The following is an 18413-nucleotide window of genomic DNA, read 5'->3' as shown; positions in this document are numbered from 1 at the left end:
AGTGACCTCCATGAGTCCACCTGGGGGATATGGATGAGGCCAGTAGGTTCACAGACAGTTGGTCCTCCATGCCCATGGGCTCTGCATCCATAGATTCACCCCCACAGATCAAAACTCCTCAGAAAAAGGTCATGTCTGTTCTGAACACACACAGATATTTTTCTTGATGTCCCCTAACCAATCCGGCTCGCCGACTCTTTGTGTAGCAGTTACACTGTATTCGATCTTATAGGTGGTGCAGAGATACAGGAGGAGGTGCCGCTTCTAATACACACCACTGACATAAGCCCCTCGAACATCCACGGATGTTGGGAGTCCCGGAACCAGTCCGCTCTGGGTGCCAGAGGACAGCTCTGCAGCCCTGGGAATTCCCCTCCCAGACTCATCGTATCCCAAATTGGGCATATTTTTGAAATTTCATTTCCAAGACACAGGATCTCCCTGTGACTTCTGCTAGCCACGTTTTCACAGAATTCTGCTGGTAATCTGCTTATTGGTGTTGCGTCTAACCACTCGCAACCTTGGTTTCTGGCATCATAGCAGACTGAGCTACAGGATAAAAAACAGACTTTTAAAAAGGTTCCCCCACCCCCAGCTGGCACTGCTTTTCTAAAAGCTTTTTAGTGAGCACTGTTTCTTTCAAAATAATAATGGCCCTTATCTGCACCCATGGGTTGCATGAATGGAACGCTGCTTCTCAGGCAGAGTCCCTGGATCTCCACCCGATTGTCCCTTGGTGGTCAGCCTTACTGAGGGCAGGGACAGCGATCAGTTCCAAAGTCCTGGCCTTGCTCCGTGTTTGTTATTTTTCAGCCTCTAGGTTCTCCTCGTATGGAGTGTGGCACCAGGATGTGGGGGTGAATCTCTGTGGAGAAGCCAGCTCAGCAGCAGCACCTTCCTTGTTCCGAGCTGTCTGCGCAGCCTTCAGTTCTGACCCTGGAGCCTGCGGACGATGGCCAGTGCCGACTGGCAGTCAGGACGGCCTGCAGTCCCCTGTTCAGGGAGGGCCTCTCCCACTCTGCCCCATCCAGAGCTGGTGCTCAGGCCCCAGGTCCAGGCCTGAGCCAGCGTTGGCCCCTTCCCAGAGCCAGTGCTCCTATGAGCTGCTGGCACTTGCAGGATTTGTAGGGTAATAAAAATCACCACCTCCTGTCAGTGGCGGCCCTTATCTGATAAGAGCGTCAGGACGCAAATAATAGGTGTGAAAGAACTGAAAAGCTGGACGATTGTTCGGACATGGAAACTGGAAGCAAAATCCCTCTCTGATCTGTAGCCGCTCCCGCCACACATAAAGACCAGCTGCAGCCCGTAACATTTGTATTCCCAAGTGGCAGAATTAATCCCGTGTCTTCATTAGGAAAGAATCCATTTCTGAGCACAAAGAATCCTGGAGCTCACTGTGGTCATTTGCCAGCAGTGGGGATGACGTGCCTGTCCAGCAGACCCGAGGTGGCGGAGCGTCTTGAGACCGGCTGAGAGCAAGCGTTTAGTCTCCCCGTCCTGCCAACAGTTGTGTGTGCTCGGTAGGACAAGTATGAGGTATTGCTCTGTTTTACAGGTGGAAAGAGGATTCTGGAGTGGTTCAAGGAATTCCAATTCTTTATTATGCCAGGCCTTTGGAAAATTGTCAGAGAATTGTAAGACATGCTCCCTTCCCTTGAAGTGGTTATACTCTAGTAGGGATTTTTTAAATTATAATCTGATAGCAGTAGCACATGAAAAGAAAGCGCAGGACAGCAGTAACGTGCAGTTGTGAGTAGCACTGATCAGATCGAAGTGCAGACACAGGAAAGAACTCCTGATGAGGAGAGCAGCGGTGACTTTCACAGAGAGGCCAGGGTGAGAAGGAACAAGGTGGTGAGCTCAGCAACGTGACAGGAAATGCCAGGGGAGGACAGGAAGTCCACTGATCTGGCTAGGGAGAAGAGGGTACTGAAAAGCAACAGGCAGAAACTCTGACACATTCCTTGATGGCACCATGGGACAGAGCATCTTGAACAATTGGACCAGGATAATTGAAACTAGAAGACACTGGAAAGCGTTTAAATTTTTTTCTGGTTTGATCTCTTTGCGAGCTGAGCATTCTTTGTAGGTCTTCACAGCTGCGCGTTTTGAACTCTTTAAGATTAGACTTCAGTCTAAACCTCGATTTCTGTTCCTTGCCTCCTTTAATCACAAAGACCGCGCTGCTCAGTGCTGGAATGCCCTGTCTCTACCAGGCACCCGAAAACCGGCTGATGCCGTGACCCCAGAACAGCTGGGCAGCTCCGGGAGGGGGAGGGGCTGTGCGATGAGCACATGAGGGTCCGCTGGGCAGCAGAGCTCGGATCCCTGGGAAGATGGGCCTCTTGCCATAGAGCAGACAGGAAAGTGGAAACCGGCCTACGTGCCCCATGACCTCCTGAAAATTGGTATACAGAGGACAGAGAGACCGTCAACGAAATGCAGAGTCTGTTACCTTATCATTTAACCATTCATTCCTTCATTTTGGAATAAAAGTGAGCACATTTACTATAAAGAGACTTGACATTGAGTCTATCCAAAGAATAATCTGCATTGTGTCCCTTGAGTGACTAGATGGGTGTCTTGGGAGTTGGAACTGGTAAGACTGAGTTAAGACAGATAGGTGGATTCTTAGTCCCACTATTTGGAGTAGCTAAAAGATTTGGGAACCTAGACTCAAACCTGAGGGCCTCCATGCTGGGAAAATGAAGTGTGACCTTATTCTTGAGGGACAAGATCAAAAAGGAAGAAAGGTAGATGGATCCAAGAAATGGCAGGGGAGGACTGGGGCTGGGGCTCAGTGGTAGAGCGCTTGCCTAGCACGTGTGAGGCACTGGGTTCCATCCTCAGCACCATGTAAAAATAAGCAAAATAAAGGTCCATCAACAACTAAAAAAATTAAAAAAAAAAAAAAAGAAATGGCAGAGGAGTTTACAAGTTGCAAGGCTAGACTTCTGAGTAAGTGGCTGTAGACATTATCTCTCTCTTCCTTTCTTATATGTGGTCCAGGAAGTTTTAAGGATGCCCCACTGATGGTTTGGTTGTCCTGCCATTTCTGTGGTTTCCTTTCCATCGTTCACAGTCTGAAACCACTAAATAGAAAAGTTCAGAAATACACCAGTTATATATTGCATGCCATTCTGAGTAGCATAATAAAATCTTACTCCATCCTACCAGGACCCGGATCACCCCTTTGTCCAATGTATCCATGCTGTATACACTACTTTCCCATTAAGTCCCTTGGCAGCCCTATCAGGTATAATATTGATTATCAAGGTATCCCAATGCTTGTTCAGATAACCCTGATTTTACTTTAAAATTTCCAGTCGTAATGTTGGCAACTTGGATAAGCCAAAGAAAAGCTGTAAAATGCTTCCTTTAAGTGAAAAGGTGAAAGTTTATCATGGGTATGTATGTATGGGGAAAAACAGAGTGTATATATGGTTCCAAGTCATTCATGGTGGGTTTCAGGCACCCACCTTGGGGTGTGGGGATGTACCCGCTGTGGATTAGGGGGGATGACTGTAAACAGAAGCAAAACAGTGACGAAGGGAGGGTGGAAACAGTGAGGCCAGGGGCGTGACCAGGGACAGAGACTGTGGACACAGTGGACTGGGGTCATTATGCTTGCATGAAATGGCATTCTTTCTCTGTGAAGAAAATAATTTGAGTCAAGCTAAGGGAAATTTTTTTTTTTTTTTTTTTTTTTTTTTGGGTGCTGGGGATCGAACCCAGGGCCTTGTGCTTACAAGGCAAGCACTCTACCGACTGAGCTATCTCCCCAGCCCCTAAGGGAAATTAAATAGGGATGATAAAGTCTACTTTGGCTTAATTTTAAATCATCACCAAAAATAAGGTACAAATGAAATATATTTTATCAGCCCTTATTATCCCAGTGACCGTTATTACTTTGTCAGAGATGTGTTCCCATGAAAAAAACTTAAGGACCTTTTCTCCAATATAAAATACAAATCATGCCTAGGAATCATAACTCTTTAAATAATTTTCTGCTCTAGTAACATATAGTTTGTATTAGTAATTACTGGCTAAATTACAGATTATATTTGCACAGTACCTTATTGTGTTGTTTAAGAAAATGAGAAACCACACTGTCCAACCTATTCTCTCATCTCAGACTCCCAACAACTAAATCTCAGTAAGAAACTAGATCTTTGGAGACAAAAATTCTGCAACTCAACTTTATATGAATTGCTGCTGCCTTTCATGCATGCTTAAAAACTATGCTGTCTTCTTTACATGTATTATCTCTCTTTGTTTTCACAACAGAACCACAGGTGTCTAATGTCCACACTTCCTCTGATTGTAAGATACCATAAGCTAAGATCTGATTGATTTTAAAGTCCAAAGCTCGAAATCACTGCAATGACCAATCACATAACATACCTTAGCTCCATGAGGTAGTGACAGAAGAGGAAATGTACATGTCCATTTGCTATTAATTTTTCCATGCAACCCTAATGGATAACCAATCCTATAAAGCTACTGCATATTATAAATTTTATTTTGCAAGTATATTATGTAACATATTTCAAATTTGCATTACATTACAAATACACTAAAATAGTTCATAAAAATAATTCTTTTTTTTAATTCTTATAGACCTAAATGTTTTAAGCAGATTTATGGCCTTTACTACTCATTTATGTATTTAGTAAGAGTCATTAAATGGAAAAATCATGAAGAAATACTTTGCTACAATTAAACTAATATGAACAAACAAGTTTGCTTTAAAATGTGGATGTTTAGGTCAATTCAACAAGTTTACATGGAGCACTTACTCCATAAGATGGTCCAGTCAACACAATGATAAGTAAACACTATCCCTCTTGAAGGGATTTATAGTCTCTCTTTAGGGGATTATGTTTAGTATTTCTGAATGCTCTTGAAAGAGATTATTAGGATTCCTGTTTGGGAATTATGTTTAGTAAAGCTGAATGCTCTTGAAAGGGATTACTAGGTCTCCTTAGTGTGAGTTTTACTCATTGTGAACGGAAGGTCATCAAAAGAGGGAGAACGACTGGGTGTAGATGAAGTGTGTACTTATGAAATTGTAGCACAAAATGGAATGTAGGAGTTCTCACCTGGGAAGAAATCATTGCTCTGGAGGATCATTCAGAAGGAACTGTTATATCATATTGGAATGGAAAGGGAATTAGCAAAGTCCTCAGGGCATAAGTGATGTTTGAGATGGTCCTTAACAGGTGGGAAGAAGTCCAGAAGCATATGGCGGGAGGACACTCGCCCACAAAGGAGAGCTGGAGCAAAATCAGGGAAGGTGGCTTTTCTCGAGTTGAGTATTTATGAGCGGTGGAGTGGCATGAGGCTGAAAACCAGGACTTCCACGAGTGTGGGATCTTCCAGAGCAAATGCAATAGAGTCAAAGAACAAGTCACTGAACTAGGAGGAAGGAGATACATGGCCACACTTCTGCTATGGCATTTATAAATGGTGTGACCTTGGAAAATAAGTTGACCTTTTTGAGTTTTAACTTCCTCACCTCTCATATGGAGATATGAATTATTACTTTAACGCCTGGGCACAAATGAAACAGTTTGCTTGAAGAATCCTGAAAACCATAAAGCACAGCGGTAGGCGTCTCCACCATCTTCCTTATCTCCTCCTCCTGAGTGTCGCGTGTGTGATGATGGTATTTGAAGACTTGGGAGCCGTGAAGTTTTTAGGTTAGACCTGCTGCTAGGAAACTGGTGGTGGTGGTGTGAAGGTTGGACCGCCGACTGAAGAGAGAACTCACCAGGAAGCCCGATCAGGTTAAGAATCATGGCAATGCGGTGAGAATGGTAGTTCAGTTAAAGGACAGTGGAGAGATGCTCTTCATGTTGTCATTCATTCAAAAATATCCTCAGCACACACCGTCCCTGGCTCTGTATTAGGAGCTGGGGCAGCCAAACAAATTTCACAGTCCCTACCTCCTCACAGGTTAGGGGACAAGTAGCCTGATAAAGATCTGTATGGGGAAAAGGTGGCACAAACCTTGGTTTGGCCATTGAAGGCTTCATTGAAAAGGAGGAATAGAACTGGGACTTGGCAAAAAAATAACCCAGCACAGCCTTCAGGGAACCTGGGCTTAGGAGCGCGGTCAGGCAAGAACCAGGCCTTGGCTAGAGCCAGGAAGGTCTCCTATACACTTAAAGGCAGTTCAGCTCCTGGGTGAGCTTTAGCAAGTAACTTAACCCCTGGGGACGTGGTGTCTTCACCTAGTACGTGAGGAAGTAAGTCCTACCTTTTAGAGTTGTTAAATAATTCGTGTTAAGCATTTTATCTTGTAAGTACTTAACCATTATGAACCGTTACTATTGGGGGAAGGAGTCTAGGGAGACTGCAAGGATTCTGAGTAGAAGAGTTAATAGATATTGGTGCCATTAACCACAACAGTACAATACAAGAAGAGGAAAACTGTGGGGAAATAGTGATGTGTTTTAAAGCTGGAGAGTTTGAACTGACTGAGGAACACCCGGCTGAGAGTTCAGCAGACACCTGAGTGGGCCGTTGAGCTGGGTATGCACTGGGCATTGGTGGCACATGCTAAGTGAGTTCTAAAGCCACAGCAGCATACAAGATCACCAGGAAAAGGAAAAGTAGTGGGAAAAGGTTGAACACAGACTTCCAAACAATGAGGGAGAAGACAGCACAGAAAAATACGAGTGCCAAAGAAAGCCTAGAGGAGGTGATACAAGGAGACCTACTTCACGGGAGCTGAGATGGAAGCTTCCAGAGCATTCAGGGGGACCTCAAGGACTTGACAATCAGGAGGACCTCTCTCAGAGCTGGTTCCTTTGATAATGGATGCCAAGGACTTAATATTATGAAGGTGGGCCATGAGTCCACAGGTATCCATTTCTAATATTACTAAATTTTATACACACACAATGTCATAGACCAATTATGTGCCTAATTTGCAGCAAAACATTTTTACATGTTAAGTGAAAAAAAAAGAAAGATAGAAAGAAAGAATGAATCTATGCAGATGTCAAAACAGCAAGTAGAAAAGTTTCTTTTGTTACCAGAGACCTAGGCCAGGGATAGGATTCTGGAGATCCCAACAAGATCCCCCAAAAACAAAAACAAAAAGTAATGGTGAAAAGCAGTACATATACCAGGAAGGCAAAAGGACCCTCTTACCTAAAGTGTATATTAAACAAATTTTAACTTGAAAGTGCCAGCTGTAAGAAATTGTAAGAAGGCCTAGGAAGTGTCTTTTTGAAAATACTACAATTTATGTATTTGTGAACTATTTCACTTATTCCTGAGGAGCTGGAGGACACACAGAACTAGCAGTCCATCTTTTTGTGGTTTTTCTTACAACAGTGAAACATAAAATGAATATATATGAGGCATGTTGATATACAGATGGAATCATAAAACAATTCGTGCACAGTTAACAGGGACACACTCGGGTTGGATCTGGGAGTCTAGTGTTTAATCGTGAGTAATTACTTTGTGTTTATCAATTCTGGCCCCTGAGGACCACACTGTCTAAATTGTGTCAGCCAAAGAATGATGGCAAAGGAAGCTACGGAGTGGCTGGCGGTGAGGGAGTGGCCTTGGGGACACATCAGACAGTCCACAGGGAGGAAAAGAAAAATCAGCTCAAAAGTACTTGTCATTGATGACTGACTTCCTCTACAGAAGATTCAAGGCCACAGGCAGCAAACACGCATAGATATCCTAAGCAGCAATTTCAGCGAAAGAGAGGAATCGGAGGGAGACCTCGTAGAAGAAAGAAGAGAGATGGCTCCAGGAGACAGCCCAGTTGCAGGACAGGCTAGGGACGTGAGAAAGCCCGTTTGTGTCTTTCTAGCTTCTTCGCCACAGTCCAGGTGAGATCTGACCTTGCCCTCCACAAGACAGGCCACTGCCTGAGGGTGGCGGGTGTGTTGATTCCATGGACACAGTCTGAGTCCACTCTGGATACAAACATGGCCACCCTGCTAATCCCCACCCAAAGGACATGAGGCACCGGCAGAGCTTGGAGAGCAAGAGGTGGGAGGAGAGGGAGACAAAAGGGGTCACTGGATCCTCCTTTGAAGTCCTAGGGGAAACAGTGGTGACCACCTACCAGAGAAGGGACACCTGGAAAGCGTCTGTGTGTAGCCCCCTGCTGGCTGTGGGCGTCATGATGGGGAAGAGCTGGCCTAGGGTCTGCAGATCCTTCCAGGGCGGCTTGGAGCACGCTTGCCTTCCCTCTGCTTCTTGTGTGGTTCCGCCCCATCTGAGCTTCTGGGGAAGAGTTACCCAGAAGAAGGCACAGGACAGGTCTTTCATGCCCAAATTGAATCCCCTTTGCACACCCCAACCACCGACCAAAGGCGGGGGTGAACATCATGTCTCCTCAGGAGACAGAATGTTCTGCCCTTCTTAAAATGAATCAGCTGCAGCTTCTCTGACTGCTTCGCTCAGGACCTGTGTGTAAGCGCCACGTGGACTTCCTGGTCTCCACGAGTCCATTGGGTCCTGTAATCAGTTACTGATGGCAGCTCTCTTCCAGGAGATGACGGAGAATACTAGAAGTGAATGAAACAACCCCCCTCTCTCTCTCTGTCTCACAGCTTAGGGACAGTGGTGACTAAAAGCACATTGCAGATACTGCACACAGGACTCAAACTGCACAGTCAGCGCTGGCTGACAGACCTTAACACCATTCTCCACTGCATACGTGTGATTTCCTTTTTCATTCTCCATGGATGACTTTGTTATGAATACCAAAGTAACATGTGGCACTTATTGGGCACTTTATCTCTAATAATATAAATAACTCCTCTACTAAAGACCCCTTAAATTAAGGTTCACGTGTACATTCCTTCAGACACTGTCTGTGAATTTTGTGGAATCTGGCCCAAGCCCCTTGCACGGCGTCTTCCACGGACCTGTTCTGCTGGGTTGTGGCTTTACTCCCGGGCTTATGCCAACTGAAAATAGGACGGGCTTTTCTTTTTTAGGTGTACAGGGAGCCTGAGGAGAGCCATGGAACCAAGAATTGGTCAAATTAGGGAAGTGACACCTAAAGGAAGGTTTCACGTCCTTTTTAAAAAAAAAAATAAACCCCCTCACCAGTGACACACGCCTGTAATCCCAGCGGCTCAGGAGGCTGAGGCAGGAGGATCTCGAGCTCAAAGCCAGCCTCAGCAACAGCGAGGCGCTAAGCAGCTCAGTGAGACCCTGTCTCAATAAGATGCAAAATAGGGCTGGGGATGTGGCTCAGTGGTCAAGGGCCCCTGAGTTCAATCCCTGACCCCAAAAAGTAAATAAAAAATCACCCCCCACCCTTCCTCCCTCCTGTGGTTCTCCTGCCTTCTGAGGCTGGCGTGTAGAGCCGCGGTACATGCTTCCGACTTGGAAGGCCCCCGGCCTCAGTGTTCTTTGTCTTTATCCCCTTCAGGAGATGACCTGGCTTCCACCGCTTTCTGCTGTTCAAGCACCCGGCAAAGTGGAGCCAAGCAAATTTCCATTTCCAAATAAGGTGAGCTCTTGCGTCACACGGGGAACATGCTGTTCTCAGGTAGACATTTGAGGTGGACGGTCACTTGACCCTTCAGGGTCTTCTCCCCTGTACATATTCTTGCCAGAAGCACATCAACCTAATCTTGGGCAAGCTTCCAGAGCATACTTATTCTTCAGAGGGGGAGAATTGAGCCTGCCAGCTTACTCACCTACGCTTCCATATCCTGCAACCTGTGCTTGTGATCATTGTCACATGATCTGGGAACATTTGCGAGGTTGAGATGCATCTTACTTTTTATACATTCAATGGAATTGTATATTCTGGTTTTCTTTTCTCAAAGTCTGTTATTAAATTGATGACATCTTAAAGCGAATATCTTAGAATTAGAGGTATGTGGTATTTAAAAGTCTAAAATATGTTCTAGGACTTAAAAAGTGATTTCTAGCCAGGCACAGTGACACAGGCCTGTAATCCCAGCAGCTTGAGAGACTGAAGCTGGAGGATTGCGAGTTCAAAGCCAGCCTCAGCAACTTAGAAAGACCCTGTCTCTAAATAAAAATAAAAAGGGCTGGGAACATAGCTCAGTGGGTTAGAAACCCTGAGTTCAATTCCTAGTATAAAAACAAAAAAAGATTTTTATATTTTTAAAGGAAAAGCACACCAAAAAATTAGCCACAAAATATGTTTAAGTTATACATGAGTCTAATAGTCTTTCCTTGATTTTTCTAATTATATGTTCATTACTAATACCAAATTATAAAAGTGAAAAGAAAGCAAAATATGAAAATCCTAGACAACCCAGTTAGATTCCATTTCAAATCCCAGAGATTAACTCTTAAGAATTTGGTGTGCACAATATCAGTCATGGTCCCTGTGCATTATAGGCACCTATGTTCATATGTAATTTCTTTAAAAACTCTTACATTGTAGAGTAATAAAAACATTTTTCAAGGGTTGAATAAAAGTAGCCACAGTACATGCATATCACTGCTAAATATCCAGATCACAACCTTCTAGAATGAATTGCTGAATCAGTTGTTCATTACTTTTATCACAATGGTGAATTCCATTCTAAGAGGTGGTTTTTATTTCCCTTAGCAAAGTGTACTTGGAGATCTTTCCAAGTAAACCTACAGAGATTTCTTCATCCTCCTAAGCAGCAGCAAAATCCCAGTGTGGTGACGCTTGCCTGTAGTCTCAACTACTCAGGAGGCTGAGGCAGGAGGATCACAAATGCCAGCCAGCCTTCCTTGGCAACCTAGTGAGACCCTGTCTCAAAATAAAATATAAAAAGGATGAGGATGTAGCTCAGTGGTAAAGCACCCCTGGATTCAATTCCCAATACAAATAAATAAAATAGATAGATGAATAAATAAATAACTCTAAATAACAGCAAAACATTGTGTGATGTGGATTTGCCATAATTTATTTCATCCAGTTTCTTTTGATGGACATTGAAATTGGTTGTGGTTTGTTAATTACAAGCTCTGTTACCACAGACACCATAGCCTCTTCGTATGCTGCTATCGACTGTCCCCAGTAAGGATACCTAGCCCAGGAATTCTAAGGGCACTGGAGCCCTCAGAAACCACATTTATGCTTGGCTGTGTTTCAAGACTCCTTTTTATGTATCTTAGCCAATGATTAATATTATCTGGGTTTTTATCATTGTGTCTGTATGATGGATGAAAAGTTGATATCTCATTGTTTTAATTTGCATTTCCCCAATTACTTCTAAGCTTGAGCAGCGACTATTTTTCCTTCGCAAATAGCCCATTCATATCCACTGCCACTTCATAAAAATGATTTGTAGAAACTCCTTATATCTTATTCATTTATCTGTTATATATAATGTAACCCATTTTGGTAACCTTATTTATGTGCCTTTTATCCTAGAAAAGTGTTTAATTTGCATGTCAGAGAAAAATGATCTTCCCCATTCCAACATTCTAACAATGTTCTCTATTTTGATTCTGATTCTTTGGTCGTATAGTCTTAGATTTAAATACATTGAGAATGGTGTGACATAGGATTCTACTTTTAGGCTTTTCAGGATTAGTAAATTATTATGACACTATCAGATACGGTAAGCCCACTTTTCTCCCACCGCTTTGAAATGCCTGCTATGTCTATAGTTGAGTTTCTTATAAATATGTAGATTGATTTCAGGATTCACGGTTCTGTTTTTCTCACATACTTACCTAACTCTTTCCCAATAACTTATTGTCCAAGTCAGAGGTGGACAGCTGGACATGGAGGCCCACAACTGGAGTCCCAGCTACTGTAGAAGCTGAGGCAGGAGAATTGGTCGAGCCCACAAATTTGATAACAGCCTAGGCAACATGGTGAGGCCCCGTCTCAAAAAGGAAATAGAGGTGGACAGACTTTCTTAGTGAAGGATCAGACAGCAAATAGTTCAGGCTTTGCTGACAATGGCTAATGAATGAATGTGGCATCTCCTAGGTGGATATAAACTGAACCCATCTGAAGTTCCCAGACTTCTAGTCCATTGAATGTGGGCAAATTTTGGATAATTTCTGCACTATGGATTTCTAATGGCATCCTGCCACACTTAGAATAAAACGAAGAAATCTTACAATCTTGTAATCTGAACCAATGACTGACCCAAAACACAATCTAGTAAACATATTGTCATATGCATATGTCTGTGGTATAAGTTTTGATAAAATTGAGCACATACCAAAACATACTTTGTTGTGACTTTCTCAAAATTCCTTTCATTTGGTTTCATGTAAGTACCAAAGCATAAGCAATAACAACTTCCGAGGTGAAATTGAGATTTTTAAATCACTGGCGCAAAAATTTTCATTTTTATAGCTTTATTGAGGTACAGATGACAAATAAAAATGGTGTGTATTTGAGGGAAACAACTTAATGTTTTGGTGGTTTATGTATTGTGAAATAATTGTCACAAGCTAATTAGCGTGTGTCATCTCGCATAGTTTAAACTGTTTGTCTTTGTGATCCTAGCCAATGTTCTCTTAGCAAATTTCAAGGATACAATATAGTATCATTAACTATAGTAACGTTTTCGATACAACATATGGCATACCATTCACATATGTGTATGTGACAGAGATAACTAGGGGGGGAGAGAGGCAATTTGGGGCCTTATACTGAGGGAATCAAGCCAGACACAGATGGATATTGCATGATGTCACTTATTGTAGAATCCAGAATAATCAAACTCATAGAAACAGAGTGAATGGTGGTGGCCACAGCTCAGGGCAGGGTGATAAGAAATGTTGGTCGAGGGGTATGATGTTTCCGTCGTGCAACGTGAACGCATTCTACAGCTCTAGTGAACAGAAACGTTAGTATGATTAAAACTTTCAATTTTAAAAACAGAAGATAAGTTGGAAGTCTTATTTTTCATTTGAAAAGATACCTTACTATCCATCCTATGGGACACAGTTTCAGATACCAGAGGCAAGTGTGCCCTACTTAGGACCTCTCAATAAGACACTCGGGGGTGCAGGTGCAGGTGTGGAGCTATGTTACCTCTAGATCTTTTTGTCTTGCCCGAGAAGAAAGAATAAGTGACTTCACAAAGCTTAAGAATATGGCGTGATTTTAATAGTGCAGTTTTTCAGAAAGCTCACTGCAAGCCCTGAGCATTTATTCTGTACAAATGAAAAAAGGCTGCATTAGTTTCCTGTTTCTGCTGTAACAAATGACCACCCACCTAGTGACTTCAGGCAGCACATATTTACTGTCTTCCCTCTGGAGGTCAGAAGTCTGGAATGGGGTTCACCGAACTAAACTCAGGGGGTGAGGGACTGGATGCACCAGAGAAATATTCCTTTTCTTGGCTCTCCAGCTTCTAGAGGCTTCCTTATTCAGGGCCGATGTCACTCAGACCTCTGCTTCCCTGGTCTTGTCCTCTCTGACCCTCTCTTCTTCCTGGTCCTTATAAGGACCCTTGTTTTTATATTTGGTTTACCTGAGTAATCTCCTACTTCAGAATTATTAACTTAATTACATCTACAAAGTTCCTTTTTCCATATGAGGTACATATTCTCAGGTTCTTGGAGTTGGGGGACAAACATCTTTGGGGGTGCTTATTCTGGCTATGCCAAAGACCATTTTTTACTTTCCCACAGAGTGGACCCCTATTTGGTGGGGTTGGGGGTTGCAGGGGATGGAACTCGGGCCTTCGCATCCAGTAGGCAAGCTTTCTACCAGTGAGCTACTTTCCCAGCCCTAGGATGCACCTCTTTTAACCTTTATCTCAACAAACGAGTGTTCTGGCAGCTGGACTTTGCAATTGATTAATTAGACTGTTAATGTTTGAGATTGTCTCTGTAACTAATGTGTTGAGCTAGAATGGCTTATGGAATTTGAGGGGCAAAAATCTCCAAAATGGCTAATAAACAATGAAATTAAGACCTTATTAAGATTAAGGGAGCCATTTGATCTCACAAGAAAAAGTCGATTTTACTAGGCATTCTGAGTTACCAGTACCACTAAATTAATTAGCTAAATACTTCCGAGAATTTGCTCACTCCATCTGAGTATTGAAGGACATAATATATAGTAAAGTCAATTGATAATGAAGTTGGTTATTTTTTTCCCTGTTCTCTGAGGACTTGATTTGGGATCACAATTCCCTAGATAAACACTACTAGGCATTTCTACCTCATTCTTCAAATCTCGAAAGTAATTGAATTTGGTAAAGCGAAGAACGTACCTCTCCTTTAAATTGGCTGCCATTATCAGGCCTTTCAACGAAGAGAGAAGGAAATGAATTTGCTTTGCCCTTTTCCCTTTCATTTTGCAGCAGTCTCATAAGTTCTGAAATGAAAATAAAGTGTAGAATGTTTTCCATTCTCAAGAAGGGGTACATCCAAGCCCAGTGGCATTTCACAGGACCGTGAATGATGAATCTGGTGGATTAGACCTGGTCTGAAAATATGCTTGCTGATTGCCTTTTCGAAGTTTATGCCAAGAAGTTGTGGCACCATCATAGGAACAAGAATCCTGCCGCCTTTCTCTTCATACGCTACAATGAGAACTGGAAGTGTGAAGGGAGGTGTCTGGAGTTGAAAAGCTTATTATACAGCTCCCTCCTTAGGTCACTACTGTGCATCGTAAACAACCACAAACCAGGCACAGTGGCGCACACCTGTAATCCCAACCACACGGGAGGCTGAGGCAGGAGGGCTGCGAATTCAAAGCCAGCCTCAGCAAGTCGGTGAGGCCCTGAGCAACTTAGCAAGACTCTGTCTCAAAATAAAAAACAAAAAGGGCTGGGGAGTTCACAAAGTTCAACCCTTGCTCTGAGATTCATTTTTGGAAAGAGTTACATGAAGATGAAATAGTGTCCCTGAAGTGACACTAAATGTCACTAAAATGTAATCTGCAAAAATGACTTTGGCCCACTTCACATAGGTGCTGTTATGAAGGAGAGACCCACAATGGTTCTCTTCTGTGGCTCAATGGTTAAGTGCCTCTGGGTTTGATCCCAGGTGAGGGCATCCTGCAAATTAATTGGCAGCAATTTTCTTTCACAGTAGTATGTAAGAATAATGCAGAGGGTTTGAATGACAGGTTACATTTGATGGAATGTGGGTATCTCTTATGGTCTCTCATTGAAGGGCTTTCTTGACTAACTGCCGGTTTTCTGTCTTCAGCAAAATGGTTTGTATGAATTTTACTTCTTGACTAAATATCATCTTTAAAGGAGTTTTAGCATTCTCGTGTACCAAAGAATAGTTTGGGTGTTGGGATTTCCAGATTTAAAGATGGAGAAGAGTAAATTCCCATTGTAGATATTCTTCTAAGTCCTGGGGAGTGATCTGTAGGATGTGGTCACAATAATGCAGGTTATCCGTAAGCTCATGTTTGGTTCTCTGCTGGAAGAGTCTGTCAACAGTCATCATCTGAGTTCTGAGTTTTAGGATGCTTCAAGAAATAAGAAAAAATTCTGTTTCTTATTAGTGTGAACAAATAGTCTTAGGAAAATTCCTGCTGTTCTTTTGGGTTTTTTTGTTTTGTTTTGTTTTGTTTTGTTTTGTTCTTTATTTTTTAAAGAGTGAGCTTAACGTGGACAACCATCTCAATTACTGTTCCTGCTCATTGGTGACAAGCGAGTCCTCCCTGTCTAGGACAGGATGCCTCCAAAGGGCCAAAATCTACAGACAGAACGGAGGAGTTAACTCACTAGGACTCAACATATTTTTAACATATAAAAACGAAAAGTCATTTGTGTTCAGATACAAACTCTAAGTTAATGTGAAAGGAAGGAAGCTCCCTGGTGCCCGCGGGGAACTTCACTGTGGGTCTCTTCTTCGTAACAGCAGCTTCACAAAGTGGGCCAAAGTCACTTTTGCAGATTACGTTTTAGCCATCACTTCGGGGACACCATTTTATCTTCATGAACTCTTTCCAAAAACGGAATCTCAGAGTAAGAGTTGAACCTTGTTCTTTCCCTGCAGCGGAACAGCTCGTGACCGCCAACTTGGAAAGAGGTTTACTAGGCACCTGCGCGTGGCTCAGCCTGCCTGACAGAGCGGGAGTCCCATCCCTTCCCAATTTCCTTCTCCAAACCCTCCCCACCCGGCTGGCTCATTTGCCCTATTTCAGTGGAATTCCTTTTTAAAACACACATTCTTAGCTGGACTTGAATATACCGTACATGCCATTAAATGACACCTTTGCCCTCTAACAACTGTATTCGTAGAGCAAAATTCTGGTAAAATATGTTAAGCGATACACTGGAAGGTAATTCCATTTCACTGGATTTTTATTCCACATGCCAGAATTGTAAGGGAGTTTTGTTAGATTTTATGCACTGCTACTTATTTTGTTTTACATTCCTACCGCCTCAATTCATTCTTTTATAACTCTCCCTTGTATTTCATATTGAATAAGAATTTTTCAAGGAAAGAGGATGTGACTTCTCAAGACAAAATTCACATATCATTTTAATACAAATAAATTCAGGTTTAATCCCATTTATCTGAGTAGCAACTAGACTTCCAATACTGCATAGTACTGAATTTTCATCAGAGTAGATAAGTGGATATCTGTAATAATCCTTTCACCCACCACTGTGAGATTGACAAATCTTTCAGCAGCATTCCTGATAGGAGAACATCCAACCTTGTCTCCAGAGATGCTGGCAGTCAAAAGGAAGTGGCTAAGATTCAAAGCCAATCATATAATAGACCAGTGAATAAATATAGAATGAAACCCACAAACTTCATGGAAGAAAACAGAGGGTTAAATCTTTGTGGCTTGGATTAGACCAGGAATTCTTAGCTGTGATCCCAAAAGCATAAGCAAGGAACGAAAAATTGGATGATTTAAACTTCATCAAAATTTAAAACTTGTGCATCAAAGAATATTATCAATAAAGGGGAAAGAGAGCTCACAGAATGGGAGAAGAGACTGGCAGATCATATTTTCTGTGTAGACTGTAGTATCCAATATATAAAGAACTCTTTTCAACTCAACAGCAAAAAGGCAAAGAGCTGTGTTAAATAAAAGGCAAAGAATTCGACTAGATATTTGTCAAAAGAAGACTTACCCTTGGGCAATAAACACATGAAAAGATGCTCAGACTGGTTAGTTTTTAAGTAAATACAAGCCAAAATCACAATAACCTGTTCCACTTCATACCCACAAGAATGACTAGATTTTTTTTAATGAAAAATAATAAATGTTGGTGAGGATTTGGAAAAAATTGGAACCCTTACACTTCCCTGGTAGGTATTGGAAATGTTTCTGCCACTGTGGAAAATAGTTTGACAATTCCTCAAAAAGTTTCATAGAGCTACCATGTGACCCCAAAATTCCTCTCCTACACATATAACCTAGAAAGATTGAAAACAGGAACCAGAACAAGTACCTGCATACACGTGTTCATTGCAGCACTGGTCCAGGTATACAGAAAATAGAAAGAGTCCATGCGCCCATCAACAAGATGAATGGATAAACAAATATATGTAAATGTATTCTTAATCCATAAAAAGGAATGAAACATTGATATATGCTACAAGAAGAATGAACCTCCAAAACACTGTGCTCAGTGACAGAAGCCAGGCTCTGTGATTCTATTTACAGGAAATATCCAGATAGGTGCAGGTGGAAATTGGTGATGGCTGAGTTCAAGGAGAGGGAAAGTAGGGAGGCATTCATTTCTTAATGGGAATGAGATTTTATTTAAGAATGATGGAAATGGTTTGCAGCTAGATAGGTGCCATGCTTGTACAACTTGGGGGATGTACTAAATGCCCCTGAATTGTTTGTTCATTTCAAAATGGTTCATTTTAAGTTATGTCAACTTCCCCTCAATAGGCAAGAATGTCAGGCAGAGCAAAGGTGATTGTGATCTGTCTTCCCAGAGCTGCTTCCCAAGCACGTTCATGCAAATGCGCCTTGTTAGAGTAGCTGGTAGAGTTAGGAGCAGTGACTTGTTCTGAGTAACCAATCTTCTGTCTCCTATTCAACTGGCATTTGGAAAATCAAAATAAGAAAATTAATTGATATTTCTTTTTCTTTCAGGACTCTCAGCTTGTATCCTCTGGACACAATAATCCAAGTAAGAAAGGCTTCTCTCTCTAACTTTCTATGGGGGGTGGGGAGAAGATTGGGCAGAGGGTGGAGAGGTTGAGCTTGCGATAAACTGTCGGTTTAAAAGGAAGTCACTAGAAAACACAGTCAAGTAGGAAACAGCCATTTGCTCAGGCAGGTGCTGCCTAAATGAATGACCTTGAGTGTTCACATTCAGGAGAGGGAAGACCAAACTGTAAAATGCTGTATTTCAGAGCGGTAGTAGGAGAAAAGAATAGCATGCCTTATCACAGTTAATCGGTCACTGGTAGATGTAGAGGGCAGAAAATCTAAAAGGCAAATGAAGAGTTGATTGAATTAAATAAAATGAACTGGCAAAGAAAACCAGTCA

General features: G+C 42.4%; 1 protein-coding gene across 2 annotated transcripts in view; it reads left to right on the top strand.

Annotated features, from left to right (window-relative positions):
• Positions 1 to 18413, top strand: part of Aff3 (ALF transcription elongation factor 3) — a 538593-nt gene that overhangs the window by 355150 nt on the left and 165030 nt on the right. For both annotated transcript variants that reach the window (XM_047523038.1, XM_047523040.1), the window contains 2 exons: positions 9422 to 9502; positions 18014 to 18050. In XM_047523038.1, coding sequence (XP_047378994.1) covers positions 9422 to 9502; positions 18014 to 18050 — 118 coding nt within the window. The remainder of the gene's footprint in view (positions 1 to 9421; positions 9503 to 18013; positions 18051 to 18413) is intronic.

This window comes from Sciurus carolinensis, chromosome 13 (genome assembly GCF_902686445.1).
Source record: "Sciurus carolinensis chromosome 13, mSciCar1.2, whole genome shotgun sequence".
Classification (NCBI taxonomy): Eukaryota; Metazoa; Chordata; class Mammalia; order Rodentia; family Sciuridae; genus Sciurus; species Sciurus carolinensis.
Note: the sequence above shows the minus strand (reverse complement) of the source record. Positions and strands in the feature narration are given on the sequence as shown.